This window comes from Eleginops maclovinus, chromosome 2 (assembly GCF_036324505.1).
Source record: "Eleginops maclovinus isolate JMC-PN-2008 ecotype Puerto Natales chromosome 2, JC_Emac_rtc_rv5, whole genome shotgun sequence".
Classification (NCBI taxonomy): domain Eukaryota; kingdom Metazoa; phylum Chordata; class Actinopteri; order Perciformes; family Eleginopidae; genus Eleginops; species Eleginops maclovinus.
Window position 1 is genome coordinate 28,011,357 of NC_086350.1, and position 13,208 is coordinate 28,024,564.

Consider the following 13,208-nt stretch of genomic DNA (forward strand, 5'->3'; position numbering starts at 1 on the left):
CTACAGAGGGTGGTGAAAACTGCTCAGCACATCACCAGGACGGAGCTGCCATCCATGGAGGACCTCTACACCCAGCGTTGTAGGAAGAAGGCCGGTGGGATATTAAAGGACCCCCATCACCCCAGCAACAATCTGTTCTGTCTGCTGCCGTCTGGCAGACGGTACCGCAGCATCCGGACCAAGACCACCAGACTCAGAGACAGTTTTATACCACAGGCTATAAGACTGCTGAACTCCTGAGCTCTGTGAATGTCTACTCACATCTGTTTATAGTACACACATACATATATATATATTAGGCATGGCACGGTTTTGGTGAAAAAACCGAACCGTACGGTTTGCTTGCCACGGTGTGGTGCGTCTGTGCACCGTACGGAGTCCACGTTTTTTTTTTTTTTTTTTTTTTCTCCAGACGTTCGACGTTGCATTGTAGCCTAATGCCCGTATGTTACCACGTGGTTTTCATTCGCGCGAAAGAAGCGAAAGCTAAGAGGTCGAGGTGTGTCAGCGTGTACAAACATGGCAAGTGGGAGTGGAGAAGGCGGGCCGCCCAGGCCGGAGATAGAGGATGCTCCGGGAGCCGCGGTACGTCATGCCCTCTCGCAGATACTTTGGCACCAATGTGATACCCAAGTTATATGACGAGACAAGGGAGGAAATAGTGACGGAGTTGTCTTTGGCATGCCACGTAGCTCTGACGACGGATGGATGGACTTCTAGGTCCACGGAAAGTTACCTGACAGTGACTGCCCACCACATTAATCCCCAATGGGAGTTACGAAGCTGCGTATTACAAACGCGCCCAATATACGACAGCCACACAAGCGAATTTCTTTCCAAAAAGCTACGATTTTTTTACAACACAGGCAAGAAGCACAAAGCCTTTCCAAGATATAATTCGTGAAGAGGTCACTTCATACAAGGAAACAGGCTGCATCTCTGTGGATGAAAATCCCCTCGCATGGTGGAAGACCAACGCACGTATCCCCATGTAGCAAAGTTGGCACAACGTGACCTGGCTGTCCCGTACATCTGTGCCGAGTGAGCGGGTTTTTTCCACAGCAGGGGACATTGTAACTGCAAGTAGGTCTCGTCTCTTGCCAGAAAATGTTGACAAACTCATTTTCATGCAGAAGAATATGAGAATTAAGTGAAAGGGGGAAGGCTGTTTTAAACAGTGCAGTGTTTGGTTCTATTGCAATATTTTATACTGATTGTGTCTGTGTGTATTTTGTTCGAAATTTTGTTAATATAACAGTGGCACTGGCACTTTAAGTTTAGATACCAAATCCAGCCATATGTTTCAAAGCACTGCACTTTAATTTCAAGTGAAAAAAATACATCCTCACTCTCAGGGATTAGAAGAGTTGTTGATTTTGTTTTCTGTTAGGCTGGTTGGATGGTGGGCTCATATTATGTTTACGGCCTCATGTTCTCATAGGCAATTGTGTTCGCCTGTTCAAAGGACAGCAAACATTCCTGACACTTATTTTGAGTAATAAAGTAAAACATGTTGAAATCATCCATGTCTTCCCTCTTGCTCTATCAAAATACTACCTTTCTGAGATTGTTAAAACAGTGTGCTTAGAGTCAATTGAAATTCAAGTTTGTGCATTATTATTACATTATAACTATAATTTTATACCCTTTTAAATGCTGTATCCTAAACTATGGTTAGTAATAGCATCTGCCTAAGAATATTCTCAGAGACAGGGCTCCTGTTATAAACTGGCTGTTACCAGAATGGCAAGGACCAAGTTGTAATGCATTGCTAAAGGCACTGTGTAATGTCATAGAAGTGTTGTGCTGTGGTAGTAAAATCTTTTCAGTGACTATTACAGTGTTCCACTGGTGTAACGGTGTGTATTATGGGGCTACGATAAAAAAGTAAAAAAAACACCAAGAACCGTACAAAACCGTAAACCGTGGACCTCAAACCGTGATACACCGTGAACCGTGAGTTTTGTGATCCGTGCCACCCCTGATATATATATTATACACATCTGCCATACATATCTGTTTATAATACACATATCTATATATTATACATATCTGCCATATACATCTGTTATACGTAATATATGCATCTGTCCATACCTCCTCATTCAACAGTGTAAAGTGTTTAAATACTTTCAATGTATTCCACATATGTATATATTTCACATCCTTAAATCTTTATTGTTGTTATTGTAAATATTCTTCTCTCTTTTTGCACTATTTTATTATTATTTGCACCATGTATGTTGAGTTGTTGGAGGAGCACGCGACATAAGATTTTCATTGCCAACATATACGTTGTATATGCTGTGCATATGACAAATAAAACCTTGAAACCTTGAAGACAGCAGAGACAGAAGAGACAGCATAAACAGCAGAGACAACAGAGACAGCAGGGACAGAAGAGACAGCAGAGACAGAACAGACAGCAGAGACAGCAGAGACAACAGAAAGAGCAGAGACAGCAGAGACAGAAGAGACAGAAGAGACAGCATAAACAGCAGAGACAGAAGAGACAGCAGAGACAACAGAGACAGCAGAGACAGAAGAGACAGCAGAGACAGAAGAGACAGCAGAGACAACAGAGACAGCAGAGACAGAAGAGACAGCAGAGACAACAGAGACAGCAGAGACAGAAAAGACAGCAGAGAGAGAACAGAGACAGCAGAGACAGAAGAGACAGCAGACACAGCAGAGACAACAGAGACAGCAGGCACAGCAGAGACAACAGAGACAGCAGAGACAGAAGAGACAGCAGAAACAGCAGAGACAACAGAGACAACAGACACAGCAGAGACAGAAGAGACAGCAGAAACAGCAGAGACAACAGAGACAACAGAGACAGCAGAGACAGAAGAGATAGCAGAGACAGAACAGAGACAGCAGTGACAGCAGGGACAGCAGACACAACAGAGACAGCAGAGACAGCAGAGACAACAGAGACAGAAGAGACAGCAGAGACAATTGAGACAACAGATATAGCAGAGACAACAGAGATAGCAGAGACAGAAGAGACAGCAGACAAAGAAGAGACAGCAGAGACAGCAGATATATCAGAGACAGAAGAGACAGCAGAGACAGCAGAGACAACAGAGACAACAGACACAGCAGAGACAGAAGAGACAGCAGAAACAGCAGAGACAGAAGAGACAGCAGAGACAACAGAGACAGCAGAGACAGCAGAGACAACAGAGACAGAAGAGACAGCAGAGACAACAGAGACAACAGAGACAGAAGAGACAGCAGAGACAGAAGAGACAGAAGAGACAGCAGAGACAGAAGAGACAGCAGACAAAGAAGAGACAGCAGATATATCAGAGACAGCAGAGACAACAGAGACAGCAGAGACAGCAGAGACAGAAGAGACAGCAGAGACAGAAGAGACAGAAGAGACAGCAGAGACAGAAGAGACAGCAGACAAAAAAGAGACAGCAGCAACAACAGAGACAGCAGAGACAACAGAGACAGCACAGACAACAGAGACAGCAGAGACAGCAGAGACAGAAGAGACCGCAGAGACAACAGAGACAGCAGAGACAACAGAGACAGCAGACACAGCAGAGACAGAAGAGACCGCAGAGACAACAGAGACAGCAGAGACAACAGAGACAGCAGAGACAGCAGAGACAGAAGAGACAGCAGAAACAACAGAGACAGCAGAGACAACAGAGACAGCAGAGACAACAGAGACAACAGACACAGCAGAGACAGAAGAGACAGCCGAAACAGCAGAGACAGAAGAGACAGCAGAGACAGCAGAGACAACAGAGACAGCAGAGACAGCAGAGACAGCAGAGACAACAGAGACAGAAGAGACAGCAGAGACAACAGAGACAACAGAGACAGCAGAGACAACAGAGACAGCAGAGACAGAAGAGACAGCCGAGACAGAAGAGACAGAAGAGACAGCAGAGACAGAAGAGACAGCAGACAAAGAAGAGACAGCAGATATATCAGAGACAGCAGAGACAACAGAGACAGCAGAGACAGCAGAGACAGAAGAGACAGCAGAGACAGAAGAGACAGAAGAGACAGCAGAGACAGAAGTGACAGCAGACAAAAAAGAGACAGCAGAGACAGCAGATATATCAGAGACAGAAGAGACAGCAGAAACAACAGAGACAGCAGAGACAGAAGAGACAGAGACAGCAGAGACAGCAGATATATCAGAGACACAAGAGACAGAAGAGACAGAAGAGACAGCAGAAACAGCAGAGACAGCAGAGATAGAAGAGACAGAGACAGCAGAGACAGCAGATATATCAGAGACAGAAGAGACAGAAGAGACAGCAGAGACAGCAGAGACAGCAGAGACAGCAGATATATCAGAGACAGCAGAGACAGCAGATATATCAGAGACAGAATAGACAGAAGAGACAGCAGAGACAGCAGGTGATTAAAAGACATGCAGGCAGAAAAGTGTGCGGCCTTGGCTTGTTCCCTACACTGGCTTGGTGAAGATCCCGTTTGGAGCTTGTAAGGTGTTCAGCTTCGTCCATACGCTGAAGTTGACTCTCAACTGCCTGGTTTGTAATAGTCTTAGTGCTTCTTTCATTGTTGAAACGTTCTCCAAGCGGTTCTCAATGCCATCGTGAAGATTAAGTATCTCAAAACTTTGAGATTATAGCTCGGACATTTTCTCAATAAGCGAAGGATTTCACTCTTTTGAGACTCTACCTCCAGTTCTGGAAGGCTCCCATTGCCTTGTTTCATAGTTTTGTTTGCCATGCAACCCTCTTTTTCTTTCTTTTATAACAGTCTTTTCCTAGATGTTGACTCTACGATACAAAGAAAGAATAGAGACAAAAAACTCAAAGGAATCACTGAGGTTGTGCAGAGCTCTCAGCTCCAAAGGAAAAGAATAGGACTACTTTTAAAGTATTTTTTCTTCTTTAAAAATGTATCTTGAAATCTGGGGCTATTTCTAAAACAGCGCCCCAGATGCCCAGGACAGAAGACGCCACTGAGCCTTTCCCTCTTCATTCATTCTACCCCTCCCCCTCCTTACTTTTTTTCCTTTCCTGTAGTGGGTTAGTGCATGTAAACGGTCTGCAAAGGCTAAAATCCCTGTGTTCCCTCCAGAAGGAGTTTCTCTCCCACACACTCACTCCCCCGAAAATGCCTCCATTGGACTCCTTTGTTTACTTCCATAACACAATGACATCACTATGTAACACTTCTATTGGCTAGCGCTCCAACACATTGTACATGATAAGCTAAGGGGCGGGACATCTTATAGCAGCTGACCAATCTCAACAAAGCCGGCCGGCTATCCAATCAGAGCAGACTGGGGTCTGGTTTCAGACAGAGGGTGAAAAGAGGTGCTGCAGCACAGGCAGTCTGAATCAAATCTAACCATTCTAAAAATAAGTATGTATATATATGACTACATATATATATATATATATATATATATATATGTCTTTTAATATGAAGTAGCTCAAAGGGGGGGGGGGGGGGGGGGGTAATAGCAATAAGGAAGGATAATCTGTGCAGATGTTTGGCAGTAAAAATGGTGTAGTGTTACGAACTTGTAAGGTGACTGGACCGTGATGTTAGACTCTGGATCCAGCAGGAAGTGCTTCTGGGATACCTTTCCTGTGACAGTATCTATGGTAACCACAGGGAAGCCCATTTGCAGCACCCAGCGGTTCATGATGTCAGAAACTGGATGAGGAAGTGAAAGATCACTGGCGTTCACTGCCTGTTGACAAAGGTGATAGGAAGCAGTATCTGTATTTACGTTATTTTCACAAGGACAGTAAGAATTCAAAACAACTTTAACCATCAGGGGGGGTGGTTGTAAACCTTTTGTAAACGATAATACATTTTCAACTCTACCAATGTCTGGTTTAAAGTGTTTATATTACATGATAAACTACATGAGTATGTCAGATACAACACACTGTCTTTATACCATGAACTAGTTGGGTCTATTTTCCTGAAAAAGGTGGAAACACAAGCAAAACCAAGTCTCCCGGGAACAAATGCACAATATTACAGAAATATTATATATAACTAAATACAGCATTATTAAAAAACGGTGTAGCCTCCATAAAACGTTTCTTGAGATAACCTCTGCTGTGATCTGGGGCTTTATAAATAAACGTTGACTTGACTTGAGAATGTGAAGGCAGGAGGAAAGGTGGGTGTTGTTTTTTCTAAACTGCACTAACACACCGTGGTCGGACTCAAATATAAGCAATCAAAACTCAAAGTCTTCCGTCAAAACATCTGGCTAAAAGGCATCACAGTCAGATGGAGAAATGCACAGTTTTCGACCGCTATAACTCTTAGCTCTGTCACCCCAATAAGGTGTAAGGTAAGAAGTACTCAGATCTTGTACTTGAGTAAAAGTAGAAGTACCCAGATCTTACTCATACTGCAGGGTAGCTGCTGAATTTACTCCAGGTTAAACTAAAGTCTGATTTAAGGGTTCATTATATTTCACATCATTAATCCAAATCTGTGAAGTAACTAAAGGGATTAAATACATGTAGTAGAGTAGAAGTACACTGTAGAAAAATGACCTGCAAATCGATACAGTACTTGAGTAAATCTACTTAGTTACTAAGACCACTGCAGGACTGTTATGTGTCCTAGCAGCCCAGAATCCACACTATATGTGTATACCCGTTTCCAATGTGTTTCGTTTTTCCCTGATAACAACAAAATAACAAAAATAATGATAAAAATATGGTCAAAGTACCGGATGGATAAGCAGTATCGTAAGAGTAGATGTATTGATTGATAGCTATGTGTGGAATTCAAAAAGTTTGGGAACCACTGATTTAAGCAAACCCCCACAATTTGCAATTGCAGCGTAATTTAGTTTAAAATATGTACACTTATGAATATATGTTCAGGAAATAAAATATAAACTGCCATCTTACCATCTGTAGATGGTGCCACAGGTCACTCCCCACTGTGTTACTGTAGGAAAACTGTTTGAGGTATGTCTGAATATAAAAGATAAACATCATCAGTTTCAACATCCTGTCAGTCTGTTGTTCCCTGTTATTTAATAAATACAGTAATCCATCTCGACACAGAGTGTGTGTGATGCTTTTAAGCAAACAGAGGAGCATACACTGAGTCCCTGGACAAAGACCGGCTCTGAGAGGAAATCTGACAGCATCCTCAGCACTGATGCACCCTGAGAACACACACAGAACACACACAGAACACACACAGAACACACAGTCAGTCATGAGATCACACGTCCATACAACGGCGGTTCTAGACCAATTTGACTAGGGGGGGGGGGGCAGTTATTGAGTGAGTCAGGCACATTTAATGCTGGACAAAGGAGACAAAGAGAGTGTTCAAGATTTAAACGTTTCAGTTTATTATAAAGACAGCAAACACCATTTTTGTTTTTTGCTTTAATAACAGAATGTGACTCAATGACTTAGCTACACTTTTAGTATCGTTACTTACTTCACCATTAACCTCAATGCAGTCTGGGGTAATAAATACACAATTTATGCAGCAAATCATTGTTTTTATTTAATTTCTTAATATTCGTTCGTATTTGTTTAAGTAACAGCATTTGTTTCAGTAACCTGTTTCAATTTATTAAATTACAATACTGAAAAAACCCTTTCCTGTTATCTAAGGCCAGGGGTGTCCAAACATTTTTCACTGAGGGCCACAAACCGAAAAACATATGCCTCCATCAAAGCTCTCTGTAGGGTTTCCTTTATTGTGTTACAGCTTTATATAAAGAACAGTTTATACAGATACACTACCAAGGACTTGAACAGTAGCAGTCTCTGATAGGACAGCTTTTAAAGTCACTGTAAACATGTTTCTGCTGGTGTGTGTGTACCTTGCTGTATGAGATGGTATCAAACTGCTCAGTGATCTGGCCCGGCAGGACAACACTGTCTTCTGTAGAGGACAGAGGATGAGAGGATGTCAGGGCGTCCACTGCAAACACCCTGTGGACGTCATCGAGGACGATCAAGTCTTTCTGGAGAAAAAACAGACGGACACAAACGTCTTAAGGCAGAGGTGGGAAAAGTATTCGGATCCAATACTTAAGTAAAAGTAATAATACTACACTGTGAAATTACATAAAAGTAGATTTAAGTAAAAGTATTTAAGTATGACCAGGAAACATGTACTTATATATAGACTGTATAGACTTTATTCAATTGTTGTCTTTCTTTTTATGTACCTCTGCAAAGCAACTTTAAGCACCTGTAAAAGTGCTTATAAAATCAATGTATGATGATGATGATGATTATTATTATTATTATTATAGTATAAGGAGTAAAAGTACACGTTGCAGAAGAAAACTAAATTATGAATTGGTAATATTAATGAAATATTATAAATCATCTCTATCTTTTCTGAGATGAATGTAATGTATGCATGGTGCTTGTTCAAATAAATACATAATGAAACAAATTGAAGGAAAAACATCAAATGTTTTTCCTTTACTTCAGACAAGCTGGAACTTTGAAATATTTTGTTGTCCCCCATAATAAAACATCAGCAAAATGGCAGCCAATTCATTTTCCATCCATCGTTGTTTTAGGTCTACTTAATTATAATGTTGGATAGTTTAATTTACATCCAAACATCCTATTTTAAGAGTTCTTCATTAGTTCGTGTTTACAAATCTGCATTTATAAAGTAAATGCAGTTAGTAAATACTACAATTTATTGCTTTGTATTGTAACGCAGAAGAAGTTTGAAGCGGCACAGTGAGAGGTTACTCAAGTAAAGTACAAATACCTGAAAAGTGTACTCAAGCATAGTACTTGGGTAAATATACTTAGTTACTTTCCACCACAGCAGAGAGGTATGTGTATGTATTGTTACTAGGGCAGAAGGAGTCAGAGCTGTGTGTTCTCACCACGTTCCAGTCAGGCTCAGCATGGTCCGCTCCCAGGTACGACACATAGGAAGCAAAGCCCTCGTTCAGCCACACCTCATTCCACCAGCGCAGAGTCACCAGGTTACCAAACCACTGCAAACACATTACATTTATTTAGATCAGGGGTGACAAACATATGGCCCTCGGGACAAAACCTGGCTGCCAGAGGGTCCAATCCGGCCAGCAGGATGACTTCCGAAATGTATTTCAGAGAAGTCATTAACTGCTTTTTCACAACTCTGATGTATTTTGAATGTATGAATAGTTTTCATTTACAAGGCAGGGGGATAACCTGACCTTCCTCCTCAATAGTTCCCACTTTGGTTTGTATGGTGTTGTCTCAGGATTTCTACACAGTTGTGAAATGGATGTAAAAATTCTAAATTTGTTTGATCATAAAGTAAAAAATGAAATATTCACTTCCAGACAGCGAGGACTAAATGTGTTGTGCATTCACTGTGATCTGTACATTTTAATGCACATATGTAAATGATAAACTGAGGCATAATATTGGGGGAACGTTTGGTAAAAAGATAGTTCATTAAATGTGAACATTTTCAGAAAGTTTATTTTTGCACAGAGGGAATCATTTAGGGTTGACCTTATTTATAGGTTATTATGCTAGGATATAACTGGTCCGGCCCACATGGGATCAAATTTGGCAGCGCACTGAAAAACCTGAAACGTTGACTTTAATTTAAAGTATTATGTACAGAATACAGATAATCATATTAAGTTATTTGAAAACAATAATATTAAGTATAAATATGTTCAACTTAATATTATTGCTTTCAACTAACCTAATATAGTGATGTGAAATTTGTTGACATAATACATTTAATTAAAGCCAACGTTGCAGTTTCTTCAATGTGTGCGGCCCCTAAACTAAAATTGATTTCACACCCCTGATTTGGATCATAAATCAATATATAGACCATTTAGAATGACAATTTTAAAGCGTATTCACCATGTGTGCTAGTTCATGTGCAATAATGGTGGCAGTGGTCTCTTTGTTTCTGTTGGAGGAGGTCACAGGGTCATACAGGAGGTTGCTTTCTCTGTACGTCACCAAGCCCCAGTTCTCCATCGCACCAAAGTAGAAGTCCGGCAGGGCGATTTGATCTGCAGAAAGCAGGTTTACAGCAAGTCAAAGGAACTGATCACAACCATAACTTATTACACTAAAGCAGGGAAACAACATTCACTGACTCTGTTGGGACAGAAGCTGAGGTCTCATTAAAGCATTTTAAAATCAAGGTAAAGTATGTTGGAATGACATTTCAACAGCACTTAAATCCACACAAAACTGGAACATCTTGCTTGTTTTATAGGATTAACCTGTTCTGAATTGAATAATGAGCCTATATTGCAGTATATCCAAAGCGGATTCCTCTTTATGACACTCCCCTCAACAATGGAACAATTGAACGTAATAGAATAGCAAAACAAACTTCATTCTCTCCTCTTCTTTTCTTTTGTCTTCTTCTTTTTTATTGATCTAATCTTCTTTTTCTTTCTTTTTTTAATGTGTAGGTTTAACATATTTGTTGTAAATACTTTTTTTTTTAAGTTTCACTTTCATTATATTTGCGAACTTTTGAAAAATAATTAGCCTACTCAACAGATTGATCACACGTTAGGTTCCCATCCAAATGTAGAGCATACTTAAACACGATTTTGAAAAAACAGCCACAAAATCACAAACTAATTCTATTAAGGTAAATAGGTTGCAAAAAGTGTGATAATAGGTTGATGGTGACAATCCTTCAACATGTTTTAAAGAGCACAACATCAAACCTCACACTGAGGGGTGACATGCGGGCTGAGAGGTGCATCATGTTCACAGCTTAGTTTAGCAGATTAGCATTATAACATATGCTAATTAGCATTTAACATAAAGTACAGCTGAGGCGTATGGGAATTGTCATCACTTCTGCACGAATGCTTTATATTGACGACCTCCGGAAAATAATAACCATAATTCAAAGAAGCTTACCAGACTTGTTCAGAGGGTAGGAGATGTTGAAGTAGGACTGGAAGAAGTCCAGCACCGGTCCAGTCACATTGAGGGCGTAGTTCCCCTGGCCCTGCTCCATGGCCTCCCTGCGAGCCCAGATACGGATCTGAACACACAACAGCAAACCTCATGTGTTATAAACACTGTCGGGAGGAGTACTCCGATCTTGTACTTGAGAAAAGTAGAGTACTCAGATCTTGTACTTGAGTAAAGGTAGAAGTACCAGAGTGTAGGAATACTCTGTTACAGTAAAGGTCCTGCATTCAAAATGTTCCTCCAGTAAAAGTAGAAAGTACTCTCATTGAAATGTACTCAAAGTAGCGTAACATTTCACATCATTAATCCTGATCTGTAAAGTAACTAAAGGTATTTAATAAATGTAATGGAGTAAAAGTACACCATTTACCTCTGAATTGTAGTGGAGTAGAAGTACAAAGTAGCAAAAAATGAAAATACTCAAGTAAAGTACAAGTTTCTCAGTACTTGAGTAAATGTACTTAGTTACATGCCACCTCTGGATCCTTTATATAAAAGTGCAAAGACTATGGTCTTTAAATACTCCATTACAGGTAAAAACTCTGATTACAACATTTTCTTGAGTAAAACTACAAAAGTATTGTAAAGTACAAGTAGTAAAAGTATTCCTTCTGCACAATCACTCATGTTAGAATAGGTATAGAAGTATTATCAGTTAAATGTAGAGGAAGTATCGAAAGTAAAAGTACTCTTCTTAGTGTTATATTATTATGGTTATTATTTGATCCTGTTTTTATACATGTAAGAACAATAAAGTATTGTACTTGGTCACATTTAAACACATGAAATACTAATATAAAGTACTGCATTACACCATATCCGCATATCATGTGTTTTAATATGTACAACGTTACCAGAGACTGTGAGAGTTAAAATAAATGTAGTTTAAATTAAAAAGGACAATATTCATCTTTGAAATGAAGTGGAGTAGAAGTATAAAGTAGAATTAAATGGACATTATTAAGTAAAGTACAAATATGTCAGAGAAAGTAATTTAGGACAATACTTGAGTAAATATACCTTGTTGTTTTCAGGTTATCATGCATAAAGGTTGACTGAAGGTTTGACCCCCCCCCCACACACACACACACACACACACACACACACACACACACTGTTGTGTCCATTGTTTTGACAAGGAACACAATGGAAGACAAGACTAAATACACTGGGACCAATCACAACACAAAACACAGCTGGGATGGGGGGGAGAAACACAGGTCAACAGGTGAAAACAATGAGGCAATCAGACACAGGAAGTAACAACACCAGGAGAAATAACATTTCAAAATAAAACAGGAACTAAATACAAAAACTGAGATCGTAACAATCCAGAGTTCTGTTCATGCATGTCGTACTCACTGCAGATATAATGTTGATCGCCTCAGTAATGCTTTTGTCCTTTTTGTTACAAAATGAATCAGGGCTATACATTAGCATACATTTTCTTAGAAAAGAAACAAATGGAAGAATTATAGCACTGTAATGCATCCTCACAGGATATATTGTACTCTTCTACTGTACTTTCAGACTACATTAGACAATATTTGAATATATATGGTACGTTATGTTCTATGTTCAATAGATTGGTATATTAGAGATTATTCAAATGTATTCTGTTTATTTTATAATGTTTAGATACCCCTCTAAAAAACAGGTAGTTTTTTTACTGAGAATATGTGTATATTGTTTATTTTATTTTATTTTATTCTTTAGTAAGTAAGTATAAGTTTTTTTTAAATTCTTGTAGATTGACTGTCCAAATGCTGCTGTGACAAAATAATTTCCCAAATTGGGATAGATAAAGGATCTGTCTATCTATCTGTCTGTCTGTTTTACAGGTCATTGTGTGCTATAAAATGGGACTATTTCAGCTTAACCACTGTGATGAATGGAAGGTCACAGTTACCAGAGTGTGTCCTTGTTTAGCGCTGAGGTGTGTGTAGTCAGAGACCACCATGGCCAGTAAATAGGTGGACATGATCTCGGTGGGCTCAAACTTAGTCTGTCTGACAGCTGCTCCATCAATGGTGATGTTAAGAATGTCTGAAAAACACAAACACATAGTTAAACAGACTCTAATGACCGAGCAATTATTCATATAGCATTGTGTGGGAAAATAACATTTACATTTAGTAAAATAGATTTGAGCATCATTTTAAATCTTCTTGTTAACTCTATGTCTGCAGCTATTTTACTCTGCCTGCTCCTTTGCTAAGGAAATCATTATGATTGCCAAAGAACATTTTTGGTGTTCACTGAAATTGGCCA

The 13,208-nt window shown here is 39.7% G+C and overlaps 1 protein-coding gene across 1 annotated transcript in view; it reads right to left on the minus strand.

Annotated features, from left to right (window-relative positions):
• LOC134880591 (aminopeptidase N) overlaps positions 1 to 13,208 on the minus strand; it is a 35,428-nt gene that overhangs the window by 12,911 nt on the left and 9,309 nt on the right. The window contains exons 6-13 of the mRNA XM_063907585.1: positions 12,847 to 12,983; positions 10,881 to 11,007; positions 9,852 to 10,006; positions 8,864 to 8,977; positions 7,829 to 7,972; positions 7,088 to 7,153; positions 6,891 to 6,956; positions 5,529 to 5,701 (exon numbers count right to left, since the gene is read on the minus strand). Coding sequence (XP_063763655.1) covers positions 5,529 to 5,701; positions 6,891 to 6,956; positions 7,088 to 7,153; positions 7,829 to 7,972; positions 8,864 to 8,977; positions 9,852 to 10,006; positions 10,881 to 11,007; positions 12,847 to 12,983 — 982 coding nt within the window. The remainder of the gene's footprint in view (positions 1 to 5,528; positions 5,702 to 6,890; positions 6,957 to 7,087; positions 7,154 to 7,828; positions 7,973 to 8,863; positions 8,978 to 9,851; positions 10,007 to 10,880; positions 11,008 to 12,846; positions 12,984 to 13,208) is intronic.